This window comes from Sorex araneus, chromosome 5 (assembly GCF_027595985.1).
Source record: "Sorex araneus isolate mSorAra2 chromosome 5, mSorAra2.pri, whole genome shotgun sequence".
Taxonomy (NCBI): Eukaryota; Metazoa; Chordata; class Mammalia; order Eulipotyphla; family Soricidae; genus Sorex; species Sorex araneus.
The window spans coordinates 74,248,187-74,268,161 of NC_073306.1; the positions used below are offsets into that span (position 1 = coordinate 74,248,187).

At 40.7% G+C, this 19,975-nt stretch overlaps 1 protein-coding gene across 6 annotated transcripts in view; it reads right to left on the reverse strand.

Moving 5' to 3' along the window:
- COL24A1 (collagen type XXIV alpha 1 chain) overlaps window positions 1-19,975 on the reverse strand; it is a 294,562-nt gene that overhangs the window by 146,845 nt on the left and 127,742 nt on the right. For all 6 annotated transcript variants that reach the window (XR_008630306.1, XM_055140321.1, XM_055140322.1 and 3 more), the window contains exon 25: window positions 9,970-10,014. Coding sequence is in view for 5 of the 6 variants with exons in the window: in XM_055140321.1 (XP_054996296.1) it covers window positions 9,970-10,014 (45 nt within the window). In the remaining variant the exon portion in view is untranslated. The remainder of the gene's footprint in view (window positions 1-9,969; window positions 10,015-19,975) is intronic.

Genomic DNA, 19,975 nt, shown 5'->3' on the forward strand with positions numbered 1-19,975 from the left:
TGTCTAATTAGCCTTATTCATTTAAAGTTGCTGAAAACTAGAGATAAACTATAAACACTGATAATGAACTAAAAATAATTATATATCCTATATTTGCTAACATGATAAAAATATATCATGATCACAATCATGATCACGAAATCCCATTGATCATCGAGTGGCTCGAGCAGTCTCAGTAACCTCTACATTCGTCCTATCCCTGAGATTTTAGAAGCCTCTAAAGCCTTCAGGGTCAGAAGAATAAGATTCAGCTGGTTACTGGCTTTGGCATATAGATACACCACGGGAAGCTTGCGAGGCTGTCCCATGTGGGCAGGAAGCTCTCAGTAGCTTTTGAGTTTCTCCCAGAGTGAAAAGTAGGTTATAAGATATCGCTTCTGGGAGCTTGCTTTTAAGTCTCTGGATGTTGGCTGTTGATGGGATTACACACACCTGGGTTCCTCTGCCAGTACCTTCATGCATGAGGCCTGTCCGAACGTGTGGAGAGGGGCCTCGAGCATGGCTGTAGCTAGGTTTCGGTGGTCTTCGGCTGCCGGGAGCTCTGCTCAGGGAGGGGAGGGAAGCTGGACCCATCCCCTCCGAGGGGCTCCGGGGAAGACAGCCAAGCGTGCGGGCAACAGACAAAATATATATGAAATATATATTTCATAAATTAATGAAATAAATTCATTCATACATTTATTTATTCAATATACTATAACATTTCTTGATAATTAAACACCTGCTAAGAATTAATAGATAACGTGGAATATTTTATATAGTCAATTAAACTTAGAATATAAACAAGCACGGACCCTCTGCACCTAAAGACTTTGATTCCAGAGACCTAACACATTCGGGCATCCAGCGCAGCTTCTAATAGCAATGAACTGGGCTACAACTCCGTACTGTCCGGGGGTGGATCTTCCCTCCTCATCCTGTCTTCCTGCATGGAAAATGGCGGCGGCAGCAGCCTCCACATGGCAGGAGCCATCTTTTAAGACTCCTAACCCAGAGGTAGATGATTTTTACAGTTGGGGCTCCTAGGGAATCATGGGAAGTGGGTGTAACCGGCACGCCCTCGGCCCAGATAAATTCGGAGCTGCTGAGAGTGAAATGGACCCTCTACGCCTAAAGACTTTGATTCCAGAGACTTCTTATAGCAATGCACTGGGACTGTGAGCTGGGCTATGCAATTTCTGGCAGAATTTTCCCTGGACTTTATACAGAAATCCAAAACCACGTGGACTCGGTAGCGTCCGCTTGACTTAACATCTATAATTGTCAGCAATGTGAAATGGTTCCTTTTTATCAGGTCTGACTTGGGGGGGAATCTCCAAATAATAACAGTGAGTTTTTGTTGAAATATTGAAGGTTATTCTTTAAAGTAGCAGCCACTTCGCTGGACTGTGAACTAAGCAACAGCCCCACGCTGGCTGAGAAGAGGAAATATCCCTCTTTCCCAGTTGTTTCCCATTTTCAGGGAGAAATGCGGCGTGGCATCCACTATACTATGAGGTGTGGGAAAGGGGATGAGGGGGAAAAAATAAAAGGAAAAGGAAAAAGGAAAAAAAAAGAGTTATGTACTTGGATCAGTGGGGCTACATATCTCTTCATTCTCAGCAATGGAAAACTAATTATCAAATGCTTCCTTGATAGTAGGGCTGTCTTTCTTGGGGGGAAACTCCAGCAATAATAGTGAGTTTTGTGTTGAAATATGGAACGTAATCAAGGTAAAGAGAAAATGAAGTGAAATTCATCAGTTATACAGTTGGGGTGGGGGGGGCGGGGGCGGGGGGTATACTGGGGTTTTTGGTGGTGGAATATGGGCACTGGTGAAGGGATGGGTGTTTGAATATTGTGTAACTGAGACATAAACCTGAGAACTTTGTAACTTTCCACTTGGTGATTCAATAAATATTAAAAATAAAAAAGAATATAAATGAGGGACCGGGGTGATAGTACAGCGTGTAGGGCATTTGTCTTGCACGCAGTTGACCTGGGTTTGATCCCCGGAATCCCATATGGTTCCCCCAAGCACTGCTAGGAGTAATTCCTAACTGCAAAGCCAGGAGTAACTCTTGAGCATCGCTGGTGTGACCCAAAAGGAAAAAAAAAAAGAATATAGACAAATACTTCCTTATTTTGGTTCATCATGATTAGACAACAGTTTATTTTGGCCTCACAGCTTCTCCATTTCAGACTTTGAACATGTGGATATATACATAGGTTTCCTGAAATATATAACTGAATGGTCTGTTTATGATCCAAATGGAAATTTCAGTCTTTGACATTTCCCTAGTTCAGAATGAAGCTTCAACTTGGAAAGTTCTGGCAATGATTAAAAGAATATGAGTGGAATGTATACTCAACAGATGATTTTACTCATGTCTATGTTACAAGAAGCCTGAGGCTAGAAAAGCAACTGATGCTGTCTTCCCTGTACTAAACTGCCTTGCAACAGTGTTCATGTATTCTGCTTTTTAATGAGTCTTTAGCAATGAATCAGTGTATGAAGCAAATATAATATATAAATATAAAAGCACAGGGCTACCACTTATCTTGGATGGCCACTTTTAGTTTATTAATACAAAAAAAGCTGGATTAGAAATGAGAAATTATCCTGACAAAACACTATTTGCATAACATTTTATTTGCAAGCTCTTACTAAGGCAATAAATATTAGTAGGATCATTTATAGAGGAGAAAATTTACTTATTAATTCTAAGTATGTATTTTTCCGTAAACAAAGCAATAAATAAATTAAGCAGTATATATCTTTCATGCAGATCTGAGAGGTAGGGTCTTTTTTAATTATTTTTTTATTTTTTTGTCTTCTTTGTTTCTTTGCTAGATTCTATCTGGACAAAAATAAATTCAGAAAATCTACTATTGTCTAACACTTCCCATCAACAAATGGAATATTTAAGCTATTTGATCTTTCTAAAATCTCAGAGACAAAACATAAGGAATTATTAGAGAATACAATAAAATTAGATTATAGTCTAAAGACTTGAATTCTTTTTTTTTTTTTTTTTTTTTTTTTTTTTTTTGCTTTTTGGGTCACACCTGGCGATGCACAGGGGTTACTCCTGGCTCTGCACTCAGGAATTACTCCTGGCGGTGCTCAGGGGACCATATGGGATGCTGGGAATTGAACCCGGGTCGGCCGCGTGCAAGGCAAACGCCCTACCCGCTGTGCTATTGCTCCAGCCCCTAAAGACTTGAATTCTTAGCTTAGATTTTCAATGCTAAGCAAGCGATGTTACCAGTTTGGGTCTCTTTTTCAATTCGAAAAATAAAGGAAAGGACTAAATAATCACTCTCAACTTTTTTAGCTTAAAAATTCTATAATTTAACCAAAAGGTTATGAAACATATTCAGGTTCAAGACTGAATCAAAGGGAAACAGAAAACCTGAACGGGTCAATTGTAATCAGAGAAATGAAAATAATAAGAGCCTCCACTTCCCCCCAACAAAAGCCCAGGTTCTTTTGGTGTTATCTGTTAATTATATAAAACCTCCGAAGAGGACCTATCACTTAACCTTCTAAAGTACTTATGAAAAATCCAAGAAATTAGAATTCTTTCCAATATTTTCTATGAGGCCAACATTACGCTCATATCAAAAGGAGATAAATATTCTGCAAAAATAAAATTAGAAACCAATACCCCTGATGACCATATATGCACAGATCTTAAAAATTACCTGCAAACTGAGTTCAGCAATATATTAAAAAGGAAGAAACATCAAAACCAAGTGGGATATAAGAATTACTGGGTTGGAAAATGTGAACTAAAAGTAGACTATAGACCGAACAAAAAGGCCACTCAATACCGCTGTTGCAAACTACAACACCCAAAAGGAGAGAGAACAAAAGGGAATGCCCTACCACAGAGGCAGGGTGGGGTGGTTGGGGATGGGGTGGAGGTGGTGAGAGGGATGCTGGAGGAGAATGGGCACTGGTGGAGGGATGGTTAAAGATCACTGTATGAGTGAAATGCAAACACAAAAGTTCATAAGTTTGTAACAGTACATCACAGTGATTCTCTAATAAAAAATTAAAAGAAAAAAAGAAAAAAAGAATTACTGTGTTGACAAAAATAAATAAATTAATGTTATATAAGGCATCAACTGAAGTAAATATAAAAATCACATAACAATAAATGGAGAGAAAGCTATTGGCAAGATTCAACATCAATTTTTGATTTAAATAAAATCTCGACATAGGTGATAAGGAACAAAGCCACAGCAAGCATCTCATACTTAATGGTGGGAAACAAATATTTTCCTTTAAGCTCTGGCACAAAGCAAGGATGTCCATTTTTTACCAGTATTATTCCGTTATCACTGTATCACTGTAGTTCCGTTGCTCATTGATTTGCTCGAGCGGGCACCAGTAACATCTCCATTGTGAGACTTGTTGTTACTTTTCTTTTTTTTTTGCTTTTTGGGTCACACCTGGCGATGCACAGGGGTCACTCCTGGCTCTGCACTCAGGAATCACCCCTGGCGGTGCTCAGGGGACCATATGGGATGCTGGGATTCGAACCCGGGTCGGCCGCGTGCAAAGCAAACGCCCTACCCGCTGTGCTATTCCTCCAGCCCCAGTTGTTACTGTTTTTGGCATATCCAGTATGCACAGGTAGCTTGCCAGGCTCTGCCACGCGGGCTCGATACTCTCGGTAGCTTGTCCGGCTCTCCGAGAGGGGCGGAGGAATTGAACTTGGGTCGGCCTTGTGAAAGGCGAACGCCCAACCTCTGTGCTATCGCTCCAGCCCCTACACTAACATTATTAGAAATAATAATACAGTAACAAGCTATAAAATAGAAATGAAAAAATTGGCTGCATTTCCTTATGTAAAAGGATTTCTTCTATCTAAAAGAGAAACAAATCAAGAAAGTAATTCCCTTTGGGGGCCAGAGCGATTACCTTACATGTGGCTGACCTGGGTTTGCTCCCTGGCTTCCCACATGGTTCTCCAAGCACCGCCTGGATTACTTCCTGAGTGCAGAGCCAGTAATAACCCTTTAGCACTGCCAGGTATGGCCATCATACTTTAGAAGCTGTTTCAACTCATGATATCACAATGAAAATAAACAACATGTATGACTTCAAAAAAATTATCTCGTGAACATAAAGAGCAGATTTAATTGGCCTTGAAAAGTATTAGATTTTTAAGTGTTTTTAAGGGGAAAAACAACAAATTTGAGTGCAATTTTTTATATATTTATTTGTGTTCCACAAATACTTATGATGTTCATACTTAATTTTCATCAATTAACCAATAGTAACAACACAAACTTGAATATGTCTTATGATTCTTAAAAAATGTGTATTTGTTTTATTTACAATAAAAATAAATGAAATATAATCACACATGCCAGATTTATGTAATAAAACTGCTGCATACCAAATGTTATTATAAAAGAATTGGACAAATTATAGCTTATAGGCCAAAATCTGTCTACCATCTGTTTTTATAACTTGTTTTACTGACTGGGAACATGTCAGATGCATTTATTTAATTACTGGTTATGACTGCTTTGCACTATAACAGGAGAGTTAGGCAGTTGTGACAGAGACTGTATGGCCAAATTCTACACTATAAAATATAATCCCTGGCCCAGAGTAATAGGGCATTTGCCTTGCATGTGGCGGCACAGGTTCAATTCCAAGCACCCCATACGGTCCCTCAAACCTACTCTGTCCCTTAATGCAGAGCCCTGAAATAAAAATATATACATGTATATACATATATGTATACATATAACCCTTATAGAAAAGTCTGCTGAAACCTGTTCTAGAATTAAATAATTTTTGTAATATATTTTACATATGCAATTTGTTTTCAAATATCAAGATAAAAAACCACTTAAGAATCACATCTCACTTGGATGTACAGCCAACACACAGTAAATGTTTAGTAAGTGTCTTACTGTCAGAGGGGCCTTTTTTGTCTGAAAGCTTGCTCTTTGCTCTGTGCTCAGGGATCACTCACGGAAAGCTTAGGGGACCATTTGTGGTGCCTCGAAATCAGGTCAGTTTGTGCAAGGCAAGTGCCCTACTTGCTGCACGATTACTCTGGCCTCTTAATAATATCTTTATACAGAATAAAATGAAGAAACTCTTACTAGTATATTTAATTTTTATTAGTGATAAGAAATCACAGCAGATGGGTTTATAAAATCTTGCTACACTGATAGATTAAGGAGCAGATAATCAGTACAGTTACAGTTTTGAAGACAAATAAATGTGATAAAATAATAACCAAATGACATAAATCTCTTCAAATGGGCAGAAATGTGGAGCTGGCTTGTGGAATTGGGGATGGGTGACCTCCCTGCCTTTCCCTACCCACAAACTGCCTCTGGTGCCATATAAGCTCATCAACAGCTATGATCCAGAAGCTCACAAAAAAATCTTGGAAGAGAGTCACAAGCTGTAGAGATGCTACCAGATCCCAAATCATCTCCAACTGTATCACCCTATTTAAAATTTTAGAATCCCTGGAGCTCAGCTGCAAATTTCATACTTTACTCCACTGATGCACCAAGAGTAGCATACCACATTTGACAGGGTTAAGGTAGAAGGCAATCGATGTCAATCCAAACATAAATAAATATTTGCACACAAGGCTCAACATGTAACAACAGGTTAGTAATCTCGTAAACAAGGTTAGTAATCTCTTATACAATCTCTAATATTTCTTATATAATGGCTCTCGGGTGAGATGCAACAATCTTTGTATATTTTCTTCTAAGGAAATTTTTGGGTCATTTTTAATGCATCATTCATAGCAAGCTATACAAAATAAATTATTTAGAACTGCTTTGGGGGCAGGCTTAAGTGATGATGGGATAATTCAAAACAATGGAAGTGGGAAGGTATTATGGTGGTGGGATCGATGTTGGAATATTGGTTGTAATAAATTATTGTCAACAGCTCTATAAAAATAAAATAAAATTGGTGTAAAAAACAAAAATAAATGTGACACCCATATGGCCTCCAGCACTACCAGGAGTGATCCCTAAGCACAGAGCCATGTAAGCCCTGGGCATGGTTGGCTGTGGCACCCTCAACCCCCCCCCCCCGCCCCACAAAGCAAACAACAACAACAACAAAAGTGCAGAAAAGTGGTCAAATGAAACAATGTGATCATACAACTTATTAAAAATTCCAAATTTTATATTTAAAAATAACAGCAGAAAAGCTTCCTATGAGTGACTGCTGATCATTTTTCCAAAGGCACACTAGTTTTCTACCATAGTATACAGCCTGTATGGCTTTGAAAATTGTCAACAATAAAGAAAACATAATAAAAAACTCATGGAGGCTAGAGTTATTGCCTATAAAATATTTAATCTATTTCTCCTTTTCCAACTCTAGAAATACATAATAAAACTAGACCGTAGAGGAAAAAAGGAGACAAATTGGCAAGTTAGAACCAGGAAAATTAAAATTCTTAGAAAAGAGTCAGATCCCTATTGGAATTATCCTTAAAAATCACATATACAAAATTCCAATCCTTTCAGAACATTCCTGATAAATCATAAGCAGTTTAGTTATCAGAATAGTTACTTTTTGGTAGCCTGTGTCTAAAATATTACCTAAATCTGTCCACTGCTCTTATCTTTACTGCAATCACTCTGGTCCAATTCTTCTCATTTAGATGTGTGCAAAGGCATTCAATCTACAAAGCCTCTTTTACATGTGCTCTTCATAACCATGTTACAACCTTGCAATCAACTACAATCAGAGTGATATTAAATATACTAATCAAGTCCACTGACAGAATGCTTAAGAAATATTCAAAATGAAAGTAAAAACTATGGTTCTGAATGGCTTGGCCTTTAATTCTTTCATGTCATTTTATGTAGTTTTCCTGTGGCTCACCAAGGTCCTTCTAGCTCTTCGTCAGTCCCTCAAAATAGCTACACAAAATGAATACCTCAAGTCATAAAAGGCTACTGTTATGAGCATTAATCATCCAAATGATGATGGGAACTTGACTTCAACTAAATGGGAAACAAAATAAAAAATAAACAAAACCATGTTAATCCTGAATAATATTATATAGTGAAAAAAAGGCAATATGCTGAATAGGAAGGTATCTGAACATCATGTTCCTAGCAAAAAGGCTAAGGTCCTTAAAAGTGAAGAACTAGTATACTCAACAATAAAACACACCTTATTTCACACAAAAGGCAGAAGAAGTGAAGAGATACTTCTCCAAAAAAAGACAGATGGTAACAAGCATATGAAACAATGACCAGTTTCATTTACTAGGACACAGAAATAGAATTAGCACACAATCCACAATACCCCTCTTTAGGTGTTTTTTCATGAACTATAAATATTCCAGTTTGAAAATATATGTGTAACATGTATGTGTTCATAACACTATTAGATAAAAGTATCTAATGCCTACTGGCTAATGACTGGATCAAGAAATGAGTATTGAATATTATCTTTTCAATTAAATATTTTTAAATAAAAAGATAAAGTCGTGCCTTTTGCACTAACAGACAGAAATTGAGTTTATTATGCTAAATTAAATAAGTCAGAAGGTGAAAGACAATTACCAGGTAATTTCTCTCAGATATATTAATATAAATATCCAGAGCAAAATAATAAAACACAATATTAAAACACAATAAAATGCCTTAAACCTTGAGAAGTACAGTATTTACAAACGGGATGGGGGTATGGTGGTGGAAGAAGAGAGTAGAAAATGTTAATTTGGTAGTGTAAATGACAGTAGAATTTTGATGGTGTTTGTGTTAAGGTATGAAGCTATACTCCCAAGCATATAAAGTATTTTAAATTCATGGCAAATCAACATGATTTTATTTTAAAAGTTTACCGTTCTTTTTTTTAAATATATCTTAGTGCCATTTTGTTACTCACTTAGGTGATATTTTTCAATCTTGTTTTTTAGAATCATACCTATAAATATATATACAAATATTCCGCCACCCCCAAACCCAGAGTTACCTCTAGCTAGGTTCAATGCCATCGAGTGAAGAAACAGCCTATGTGTAACTCAGTCATTAACATTCAATTTCTAATTTCTGATATCTAAAAGTTTACCATTCTAGTCATAATTTCTTAAGCTTCTTTTAAAAATCATCAGCTTATAATTGCATATTTCTTTGTTATTTTGTAATGCCTGCTAAACCTTCAATATACCATTTTATAGTATAAATCATGTTAATAATTGTGTCTGAATATAAATGTATAATGAATAAATGAAAGAAGAAAGTCATCAAAATCTTTTTAAAATCAAAATAGTATCAAAATAGTCTTCTTCCACACTAATGTGTAAATTTATACAAGTCAAATATTTTAGAAAAGAAATATGTTTTCCTATTCATTACTTCTGTATTTTTGCCACTCTTTTAAATCTAAAGAAAAATACATCCAAGTTCATAAAATATCCTTTGGTTTGGTAACTTGCAGTTTTTAACATGAAAAATGCTAAGGCCAAATTTAGATTGAGATCATCAGAATTTAAATTGAGGCCTAAATATTGAAACTAGAGGGCTCCTCAAATTTAGATAAAATTTATTCTGGATGGATGGACATATAGACCATATTTTTACCTCTTTATTTTTTTTCTGTACTACAAGCTGTATTCATCATATCACTGGTACTTTTAAGCTTGTTGTGCAGGGCCAGGAGATGAGTGTGTATGTCTTGTATGACTGAGGCCCTGAGTTTGATCCCTGGCACCGCACTGCAGTCCCGTCCTCCCACCTTTCCTCAAACATATCTGGGTATAATCTGATGACCCCCAGGATCATGGATCCAAGCACCAAGCTGAAAGTCCACAAGACTGAACCAATTGCAGCTGGGAGCAGCTTCCAGGGCCCATGAGCAATGCTTAGGAGTTCCCCCAATGACAAATATATCCACAGATCATTGCTAATTTGATTCCTAAAACGACTTGATGGTTAGAATCATGAAGGTAAGAACACAAAGCTTACTATTTCACCAATCTTTCCAATGTTTCCTTGATCGCCTACTTCTCCCTGTAAATAAAGAATATAGAACTGATTATTTTTCAATCAAAATCAGTCCATAACAAAGCTTTTGCTTTTATTTTCAAGTAATCATCTACTTTGATTATGCAGAAAAAGGCAGAGAAATCTGTTATTTAAACAAACCTTTGTTACAGTATTTCTAATGAATGTGGCCATTCCTATTGTAATTCTCATTGTAATATCCTATTTTCATAAATTATATTCTTTTATTTATAACTCAGTTGTTTTTAAAACATTTCAGTTAAAGGGGATCAACTGTATGGTGAAGGACAGAGTGAGACTTTCAGCGGGGAATTGAATATAGTTCATACATATGTTAAGGTTCAGTGATGCAACCTGAAACTAACATGTTATATTGCAACATGATTTTATTAATAATATCTCATAAATAAAGCTACAAAATGAAGTATTTACTAAGATATACCTTATAAAAGAAATCTGTAGGCATTATGGAAAATATTTGGTATAAAAGTAGATCCCTTATGTAAGAAATGCACATGGTGGGCAAATTATAAGGGAGAATTCACAGAAGCAGAATCCTATGGTAAGGAGAAGATATAGTTGGACTTACTGGAGAAGCAATGTGCATGTAGAACCTCATTCACAATTCTGTAGCCTCTAAAGCTCTGGGAAAACACAAACTGACTCACAACTGACTTGTTGGTAAGCTTAACCTAACCTGGATGAAGTTAGCAGCAATACTTTATATGATCTGGACCAGGTATTTTTGGTGGAGGTTCTGGTGGGGAGCAGATGCCTTGTAAGCCACTACTGAAGTCCTTGAGGGACCCTGGGGTGCTAAGAATTGAAGCCAGCACTCCCACATAGTAACAAAGCATGCACTCTAGTTCTGGGAGGTATATCCCGAGTCCCTATTTGAGACCATTTATTGTCTTGGTTTATTTTGCATTTATTCTGAGCATTTTTAAATTTCCTGGTTGAAATATCTGAATTCTTTTATGTGTGGTGGGCTGGCCTGTGTCTGCTGGCAGTGTAAATACAATGCCGCATTTATGCCACATTAGCATTTAGAAATCCAAACATCAATGATTTAAAATAAAGAACCATGAAAGTATATTTGAGTGGGGACTCTAAAGAATAGATGAAAATTATACTTACAATGAGAAAGGGATATTTTTATTTGAAAAGGAATGGCATGAGCAAAGATTGAACAAATGCAATAAAATGTAAAGGATTAAAGGTAGGGCACCACATATATTTTGTGTGACACAAACATCCACCTTTTTTTACAAAAATAAAATAGAGAAATTAGCCATTAGTTACTAATATTTGATAATTATACTACAGTGTATAGTTATAAAATGTTACCTTATAAATTAATGTTTCCTGTTGAAATAAAAATTCACTCCACATCATAAACTAAGTAAAGTACATCACTAAAATTAATTTCAATGCCCTTTGCTTTTACACTGCCTCCATTGTGAGACTTGTTACTGTTTTTGGCATATCAAATATGCCATGGGTAGCTTGCCAGGGTCTGCAGTGCGGGCAGGATACCCATGCTGGGTAGGGCATTTACTTTGCACTCGGCCAACCTGGGTTCGATTCCTCCGTCCCTCTAGGAGAGTCCAGCAAGCTATTGAGAGTATCCCGCCCACATGGCCGAGTCTGGCAAGCTACCTGTGGCATATTCAATATGCCAAAAACAGTAACAAGTCTCACAATGGAGGTGTTACTGGTGCCTGCTCGAGCAAATCAATAAACAATGGGACAACAGTGCTACAGACAGGGCTACAGCACTTGCTTTTACACCAAGGTTCATATATGTGGTTCATATTATATACCGAATAATGTTGATTTCATTTTATAATTTTTAAGAGTGATTATACCTTATTTTTAATTTTTATTTTGTTTTTGGACCACACCCAGCAATGCTTAGGGTCATTCTGGGCCCTGTGCTTAGGTATTACTCTTTATTTTATTTTATTTTATTTTATTTTTATAAAGCTCTTCACAATATTTGATTACATTTAATATTTGAACACCAATCCCCCACCATTATACCTTCCTACCACCATATTTATATCCCCAAAACCTGTCCCCCAAGTAGAAGCAAAATAATTTATTCCATATTGTTTATTATGAATCATCTTCTAAAAATGAGACATAAAGGTTTCTTAGAAGAAAGTGTGTGAAGATTGTTGAATTTCACCCAGGAGTCATTAAAGCCCTTCTCTAAGAGACTGATAACATGTTGTTAGAGGTTGAGCCTTGTGTGTGTGTGTGTGTATACATATATATGTGTGTGTGTGTATTTATATATGTGTATATATTGATATATACACACATATATATTTCCCCCTAAGATTGGTTGCCTTATACTTTAAACCCCTCAATGTGATGTGTTACTCTTGGTATATTGGCGGTGTAAAGTGTGAGATGTCCAGGAATAGATTTCTTCATGAGTGAGGCTCAGCCTGAGCATAAGTGTGGCAGCAGTTGAGTTCTGTAGGTTTTTGGCTCCAGGGCTGGCTCCGTTGGAGCGGGGAGGGGTGTCACCCAGTTCTCTCTGGGTTGCCCTGAATGAAACAGGTGGCATGGGGTCTGGCCGCATGACTATGGCATCTTGTTCTGTGCTCTCTTCCAAGAGATTTATATTGAGTCTCTGGATTATGGCTGCTAATGATATTATATGGTACTAGTGACAGTTTGTGGGGGTGACTGCCAAGCTACCAGAAAATACTGGGAAATTGAGGAAGGTCACCCATTCTCGGTTCCATTAAGCCTGGGGTTTTTAGTCACAAGCCCCACATATCAGATATTACTTTGCACAGGGTTCAAAGGACCATATGGGATGCCAAAGACTGAACCCAGGTCAGTATGTACAAAGCAAGTCCCTACCTGTAGTAATATTTCTCCAGCCCAAACAATACATTTTATTTATTTTTCATTTTTCTATTAAAACATATTGACATGATGTTAGTTTAAACAACTGCATGCGTTTTAGACTTATAAATTCATGCATCTTCAAACTAGTTGGTACTACATCACATACACCACTAAAGTGCCACCATCCATTTACCCCACTCTATTTCCTGCCTCTCTTCTTATCTGCATCCTCCCTCTTCTTCTGTAGCTACCTCAGCTCTGAGATCTGAGTCCACAAAACTGCTTTCTTCTAGTTTTGTTTGTATAGTTATTATTTTAAATACAGAAATAGAATGAATATTAATAGACACAATCAATGTAAAAGAAACTCTCAAAGATCACAAGCATTTTCCTTAATTCTCATGCATTTAGATAAATAGTATCACTGTATCACTGTCATCCCGTTGTTCATTGATTTACTCGAGTAGGACATTTCCATTCGTCCCAGTCCTGAGATTTTAGCAACCTCTCCTTACTCATCTTTCCCAATGACTAGAGGTTTCTTTCAGGGTCAGGCTAATGAGACCTGTTATTGTTACTGTTTTTAGCATATCGAATATGCCAAAAGGAGCTTGCCAGGCTCTGCCGTGCGGGCGGCATACTCTGGGTAGCTTTCTGGACTCTCCGAGAGGCATATATATATTTATTTCCCTCTATGATAGATAAATAGTAAGGAATAAAATATGATAAAATGCTATAATAAAAATCCGTGTTCTTATTTGAAAACTTAAGTTTACTGCATGGTATGGTATATTAGCCAGGCTATGGAAACAGACCAAATGTTGAATGAGGGATGAATGTATAGAGAAATTATAGTATATACACAAAATGAAGTACCATACAGCCCTAAGGAAAGATGAACTCATGCAGTTTGCTGTGACGTGGATGGAACTGGAGGGTCTCATGTTACACAAAATGATGCAGAAGAAGCCAATATAATATGCAATCACTCATCTGTGGCATATAGGTAGCAAAAGAAAACATACAGTACCAAACAAGGACACACCTTTAACCTTCGATTAAAAAACTGGGATTACCAAGTGGTGGGGATAAGGAAGAGGTCAACAAGAAGGGACAGAAGCAGTGGTGGAGGATCTCTGGCACTTTGGTGGTGGTGGAAGTGCAGTGACCTTGTACAAATTAATACAATAAACATTAGCATGCTTATATTTTAGCATTAACATACTGTACCCATGTTGCCTCAATTATAATAAGTATTTTAAAACACTGGGGCCTGAGAAAGTACGGGCTTTATGGAGTTTGCCTTGCACATTGTTGATGCCTAATTAATCCCCAGTACCACAAATGGGCTGTGAGGAGGCACACCTGAGCAGAGAGCCAGGAGTAAGCCCTGAGCCCTACCAGATGTGGCACAATGGCTCCTGCCCCATGCCCAATTATTTATTTTTTTTAATTCAAAAAACACTTAAGTCCTCCTTGTTGACTGGAAAGCTAGTTCATTACAAAGTTTAACAGAAAATATGTAGAATTATACTATACAAATTATTGATTTTCTTGTGTTTTTCCTCATTATTCAGTGTCCCCACTCAAATTCTAATAATAGTTCTATTATATTACTACTCTTCTGGTAATCTCTCCCAATAGGTAGGAATCAGAAGTTGCTTGCAGGTTGATTAGGACAATACTGCTTTAGTTTTCAGAGTCTGAAAATAAATGGTGAGTTGTCTTTGAGAGCTGTGTGTGTATGTGCGTGTGTGTGTGTGTGTGTGTGTGTGAGAGAGAGAGAGAGAGAGAGAGGGAAAGAGAAAGAGAGAGAGAGAGAGAGAGAAAGAGGAGAAAAAGAGGATAATTTCCCCTGATATATAGAGGGGGAAAAAAGAGATTGTAGGGTTGGATGAAATCTGGAATCTCTGATCCCCTTCTCTCTCATGGGATTCCAAGAAAGCCAGGTTATTCTGAAGGTGTCAAATTTTAGAAAATAGATATGTGATACACCAAGATAGAAATTTTAGGAACAAGCAGGAGGAGACTAAACATTAAAGACTGTTATTTTCTGGGTCAACAGAAGCTACCTCGATGTGGCTGTGCGCTTCAGGAGGAACTAGGATATAAACAATAAAGGAGATCAGCTTCTTGCCAGTTGGAATCAATTGTAGGTCATACTTGGAATTCTTTTAGAGCTACTTGGCAGTAGAAGGGATAAAAACCTATAAAAGGGAATTAGGCTTTTGTTTATAATTTATTAAACTTCGATTCATCTGTAGGATTTTGAATGTAGCCTACAAGTCAGGTAGCCATTTATATCCTCCAGGATAACTTGAGTCATAGACTTAAATATTAATGCTTTAAAAACATTTTTAGCTGAGGGCTAGAAGGATAGTACAGCAGGCAGGGCACTTTCCTAGCATGAAGCTGACACTGGTTTGATCCTTTGCACCCCATCTGGTCTTCTGAGCACTGCCAAGAGTTATCCCTGAGAGCAGAGCCAGGAGTAAGCCCTGAACACCACTGGGTATGGGCCAAAAAACAAAACAAAAGAAAACATTTTAGGTTATATTTCTTTATTAATTGACCTTAACAATTTTGCTTGACTTTCCCTTTGCTTATAATATCATAAAAATAAGTAATAAAAATAAAATCTCTACCTTTAACAGAGCCATTAACAACCACCCTAAATGATGGTTTTGGCCCTCATATTGGGAGAGCTGAAAATATCTCAGAGAGTCTACTTGTATCCATGCCAGTTTTCATTAAATTAAAATTTTGTATAAATCATTATTTTTTTTTGGGGGGGGAAAGAACTTCCAAGAAGGGCTCAGGGATTCTGGGGCCACTCTCAGTAATACCGGACTAATGGGGCTTTGTGGTTTAACATAAGGTATGAGGACGCAGAGCTGCCAGGCCCTGTAGGTCCAGGGTCACCCAAAGGTGCTCAGCAGCCTCCAGAGCTACATCCAGCTGTGCACTGCTCAGGGCCATGGGTACTGGATCTCAAACTGGGTACCCTGACAGTGAGCTAGCTCACTGACTCCAAAGCATCACCGATCCTTATTAGCTCACATATTTTAAGCCTTAGCACTGTACATATAACTACACTATATTTATTGAAGAGAATCATATAAAACTTGGAACAGGTTTAAAAAAATGATAAAATGATGACAGCCTTTCAAAGTTATTAGCGGGTGAGAGTCATTCAAGAGTTCTTGAGGGAATAAATTTAGTTGGACTCTGCATGCTACTGGTTAAAGGCTTTGGAGTTACTGAAGTTATATTATCTTGTAAATTTCTGTGCTGTAGAAGAGAAAGTCCAAAATTATAAGATTTATTGCCCTTCAGGCATAAATTTTATGCTAACATTTAAAATTTTCTAAATGTAAATGTTGTATATATTATAAAGATATTAGAAGGTTTTTTAAGTGCTATCTGTCTGAACTAATTTACTATTACTACATCTCCCAGTTGAGGACCTTCGGAAGCCAGCCACAGCCATGCTCAGGGTCACTCTCCACATGTTCAGACGAGCCTCATGAATTGGGGAGCCAGCGGAGGAACCCAAGTGTTCGGACCCGAGCTGCTCGGATTGGGACTTGTCCTCTTCCACCCAGATCCTCCATTTTCCAGTAGCTAGGCAGTCACACCCATAGACTGCCCTCGGCGCTGTGTAATACTGTGTAATCCCGTCAACGGCCAACATCCAGAGACTATAAAGCCAAGGTCCAGAAGCGTGCAGCCTCATTGCAGCCATGAGATATCTAATAGCCTAGTTCTCCCTCTTGGATAACCTGACAAGCTACCGAGAGTCTATTATTACACACTTGGGAGAGCCTGGCAAGCTCCCCATGGCATATTCATATCCAAAATATAGTAACAGATATATACATACCTTTTGGAGAGCCCAGCAAGCTACCAAGAGTATCCCGCTCGCATGGCAGAGCCTGGTAAGCTACCCGTGGCATATTCAATATGCAAAAAACAGTAACAATAGGTCTTATTCCCCTGACCCTGAAAGAACCTCTAATCGTTGAAAAAGACAAGTAAGGAGAGGCTGTTAAAATCTCAGAGCTGAGGATGAACCAAGAGCCGCGGCACGAGAAGCAGAGCCTCCCGCCTACTGACTGTGATCCTGAGGTCTCCTAACCCATTTTGGCACCAGTGCAGAGTCTTGGAGCCATGCATTTTGACTGCGAACTGAACTACAACCTCGTGCAGCCCGGGGAGGGATTTTTTTCCCTCTCCACCCCATTTTTCTGAGCGAAAATGGCAGCAGCGGCAGCAACCACGCGGTGAGAGCCACCCTCTAAGACCCCTACACCAGGAGGTAGGACTTTCTTTAGTGACGTAGCCTGTAGGTGATCCTGGGAGGGGAGGTGTTCCCGGCGCGCCTTCCGCCCAGAGATGAACCAAGAGCCGCGGCACGAGAAGCAGAGCCTCCCGCCTACTGACTGTGATCCTGAGGTCTCCTAACCCATTTTGGCACCAGTGCAGAGTCTTGGAGCCATGCATTTTGACTGCGAACTGAACTACAACCTCGTGCAGCCCGGGGAGGGATTTTTTTCCCTCTCCACCCCATTTTTCTGAGCGAAAATGGCGGCAGCGGCAGCAACCACGCGGTGAGAGCCACCCTCTAAGACCCCTACACCAGGAGGTAGGACTTTCTTTAGTGACGTAGCCTGTAGGTGATCCTGGGAGGGGAGGTGTTCCCGGCGCGCCTTCCGCCCAGAGATGAACCAAGAGCCGCGGCACGAGAAGCAGAGCCTCCCGCCTACTGACTGTGATCCTGAGGTCTCCTAACCCATTTTGGCACCAGTGCAGAGTCTTGGAGCCATGCATTTTGACTGCGAACTGAACTACAACCTCGTGCAGCCCGGGGAGGGATTTTTTTCCCTCTCCACCCCATTTTTCTGAGCGAAAATGGCGGCAGCGGCAGCAACCACGCGGTGAGAGCCACCCTCTAAGACCCCTACACCAGGAGGTAGGACTTTCTTTAGTGACGTAGCCTGTAGGTGATCCTGGGAGGGGAGGTGTTCCCGGCGCGCCTTCCGCCCAGAGATGAACCAAGAGCCGCGGCACGAGAAGCAGAGCCTCCCGCCTACTGACTGTGATCCGGAGGTCTCCTAACCCATTTTGGCACCAGTGCAGAGTCTTGGAGCCATGCATTTTGACTGCGAACTGAACTACAACCTCGTGCAGCCCGGGGAGGGATTTTTTTCCCTCTCCACCCCATTTTTCTGAGCGAAAATGGCGGCAGCGGCAGCAACCACGCGGTGAGAGCCACCCTCTAAGACCCCTACACCAGGAGGTAGGACTTTCTTTAGTGACGTAGCCTGTAGGTGATCCTGGGAGGGGAGGTGTTCCCGGCGCGCCTTCCGCCCAGAGATGAACCAAGAGCCGCGGCACGAGAAGCAGAGCCTCCCGCCTACTGACTGTGATCCGGAGGTCTCCTAACCCATTTTGGCACCAGTGCAGAGTCTTGGAGCCATGCATTTTGACTGCGAACTGAACTACAACCTCGTGCAGCCCGGGGAGGGATTTTTTTCCCTCTCCACCCCATTTTTCTGAGCGAAAATGGCGGCAGCGGCAGCAACCACGCGGTGAGAGCCACCCTCTAAGACCCCTACACCAGGAGGTAGGACTTTCTTTAGTGACGTAGCCTGTAGGTGATCCTGGGAGGGGAGGTGTTCCCGGCGCGCCTTCCGCCCAGAGATGAACCAAGAGCCGCGGCACGAGAAGCAGAGCCTCCCGCCTACTGACTGTGATCCTGAGGTCTCCTAACCCATTTTGGCACCAGTGCAGAGTCTTGGAGCCATGCATTTTGACTGCGAACTGAACTACAACCTCGTGCAGCCCGGGGAGGGATTTTTTTCCCTCTCCACCCCATTTTTCTGAGCGAAAATGGCGGCAGCGGCAGCAACCACGCGGTGAGAGCCACCCTCTAAGACCCCTACACCAGGAGGTAGGACTTTCTTTAGTGACGTAGCCTGTAGGTGATCCTGGGAGGGGAGGTGTTCCCGGCGCGCCTTCCGCCCAGAGATGAACCAAGAGCCGCGGCACGAGAAGCAGAGCCTCCCGCCTACTGACTGTGATCCGGAGGTCTCCTAACCCATTTTGGCACCAGTGCAGAGTCTTGGAGCCATGCATTTTGACTGCGAACTGAACTACAACCTCGTGCAGCCCGGGGAGGGATTTTTTTCCCTCTCCACCCCATTTTTCTGAGCGAAAATGGCGGCAGCGGCAGCAACCACGCGGTGAGAGCCACCCTCTAAGACCCCTACACCAGGAGGTAGGACTTTCTTTAGTGACGTAGCCTGTAGGTGATCCTGGGAGGGGAGGTGTTCCCGGCGCGCCTTCCGCCCAGAGATGAACCAAGAGCCGCGGCACGAGAAGCAGAGCCTCCCGCCTACTGACTGTGATCCGGAGGTCTCCTAACCCATTTTGGCACCAGTGCAGAGTCTTGGAGCCATGCATTTTGACTGCGAACTGAACTACAACCTCGTGCAGCCCGGGGAGGGATTTTTTTCCCTCTCCACCCCATTTTTCTGAGCGAAAATGGCGGCAGCGGCAGCAACCACGCGGTGAGAGCCACCCTCTAAGACCCCTACACCAGGAGGTAGGACTTTCTTTAGTGACGTAGCCTGTAGGTGATCCTGGGAGGGGAGGTGTTCCCGGCGCGCCTTCCGCCCAGAGATGAACCAAGAGCCGCGGCACGAGAAGCAGAGCCTCCCGCCTACTGACTGTGATCCGGAGGTCTCCTAACCCATTTTGGCACCAGTGCAGAGTCTTGGAGCCATGCATTTTGACTGCGAACTGAACTACAACCTCGTGCAGCCCGGGGAGGGATTTTTTTCCCTCTCCACCCCATTTTTCTGAGCGAAAATGGCGGCAGCGGCAGCAACCACGCGGTGAGAGCCACCCTCTAAGACCCCTACACCAGGAGGTAGGACTTTCTTTAGTGACGTAGCCTGTAGGTGATCCTGGGAGGGGAGGTGTTCCCGGCGCGCCTTCCGCCCAGAGATGAACCAAGAGCCGCGGCACGAGAAGCAGAGCCTCCCGCCTACTGACTGTGATCCGGAGGTCTCCTAACCCATTTTGGCACCAGTGC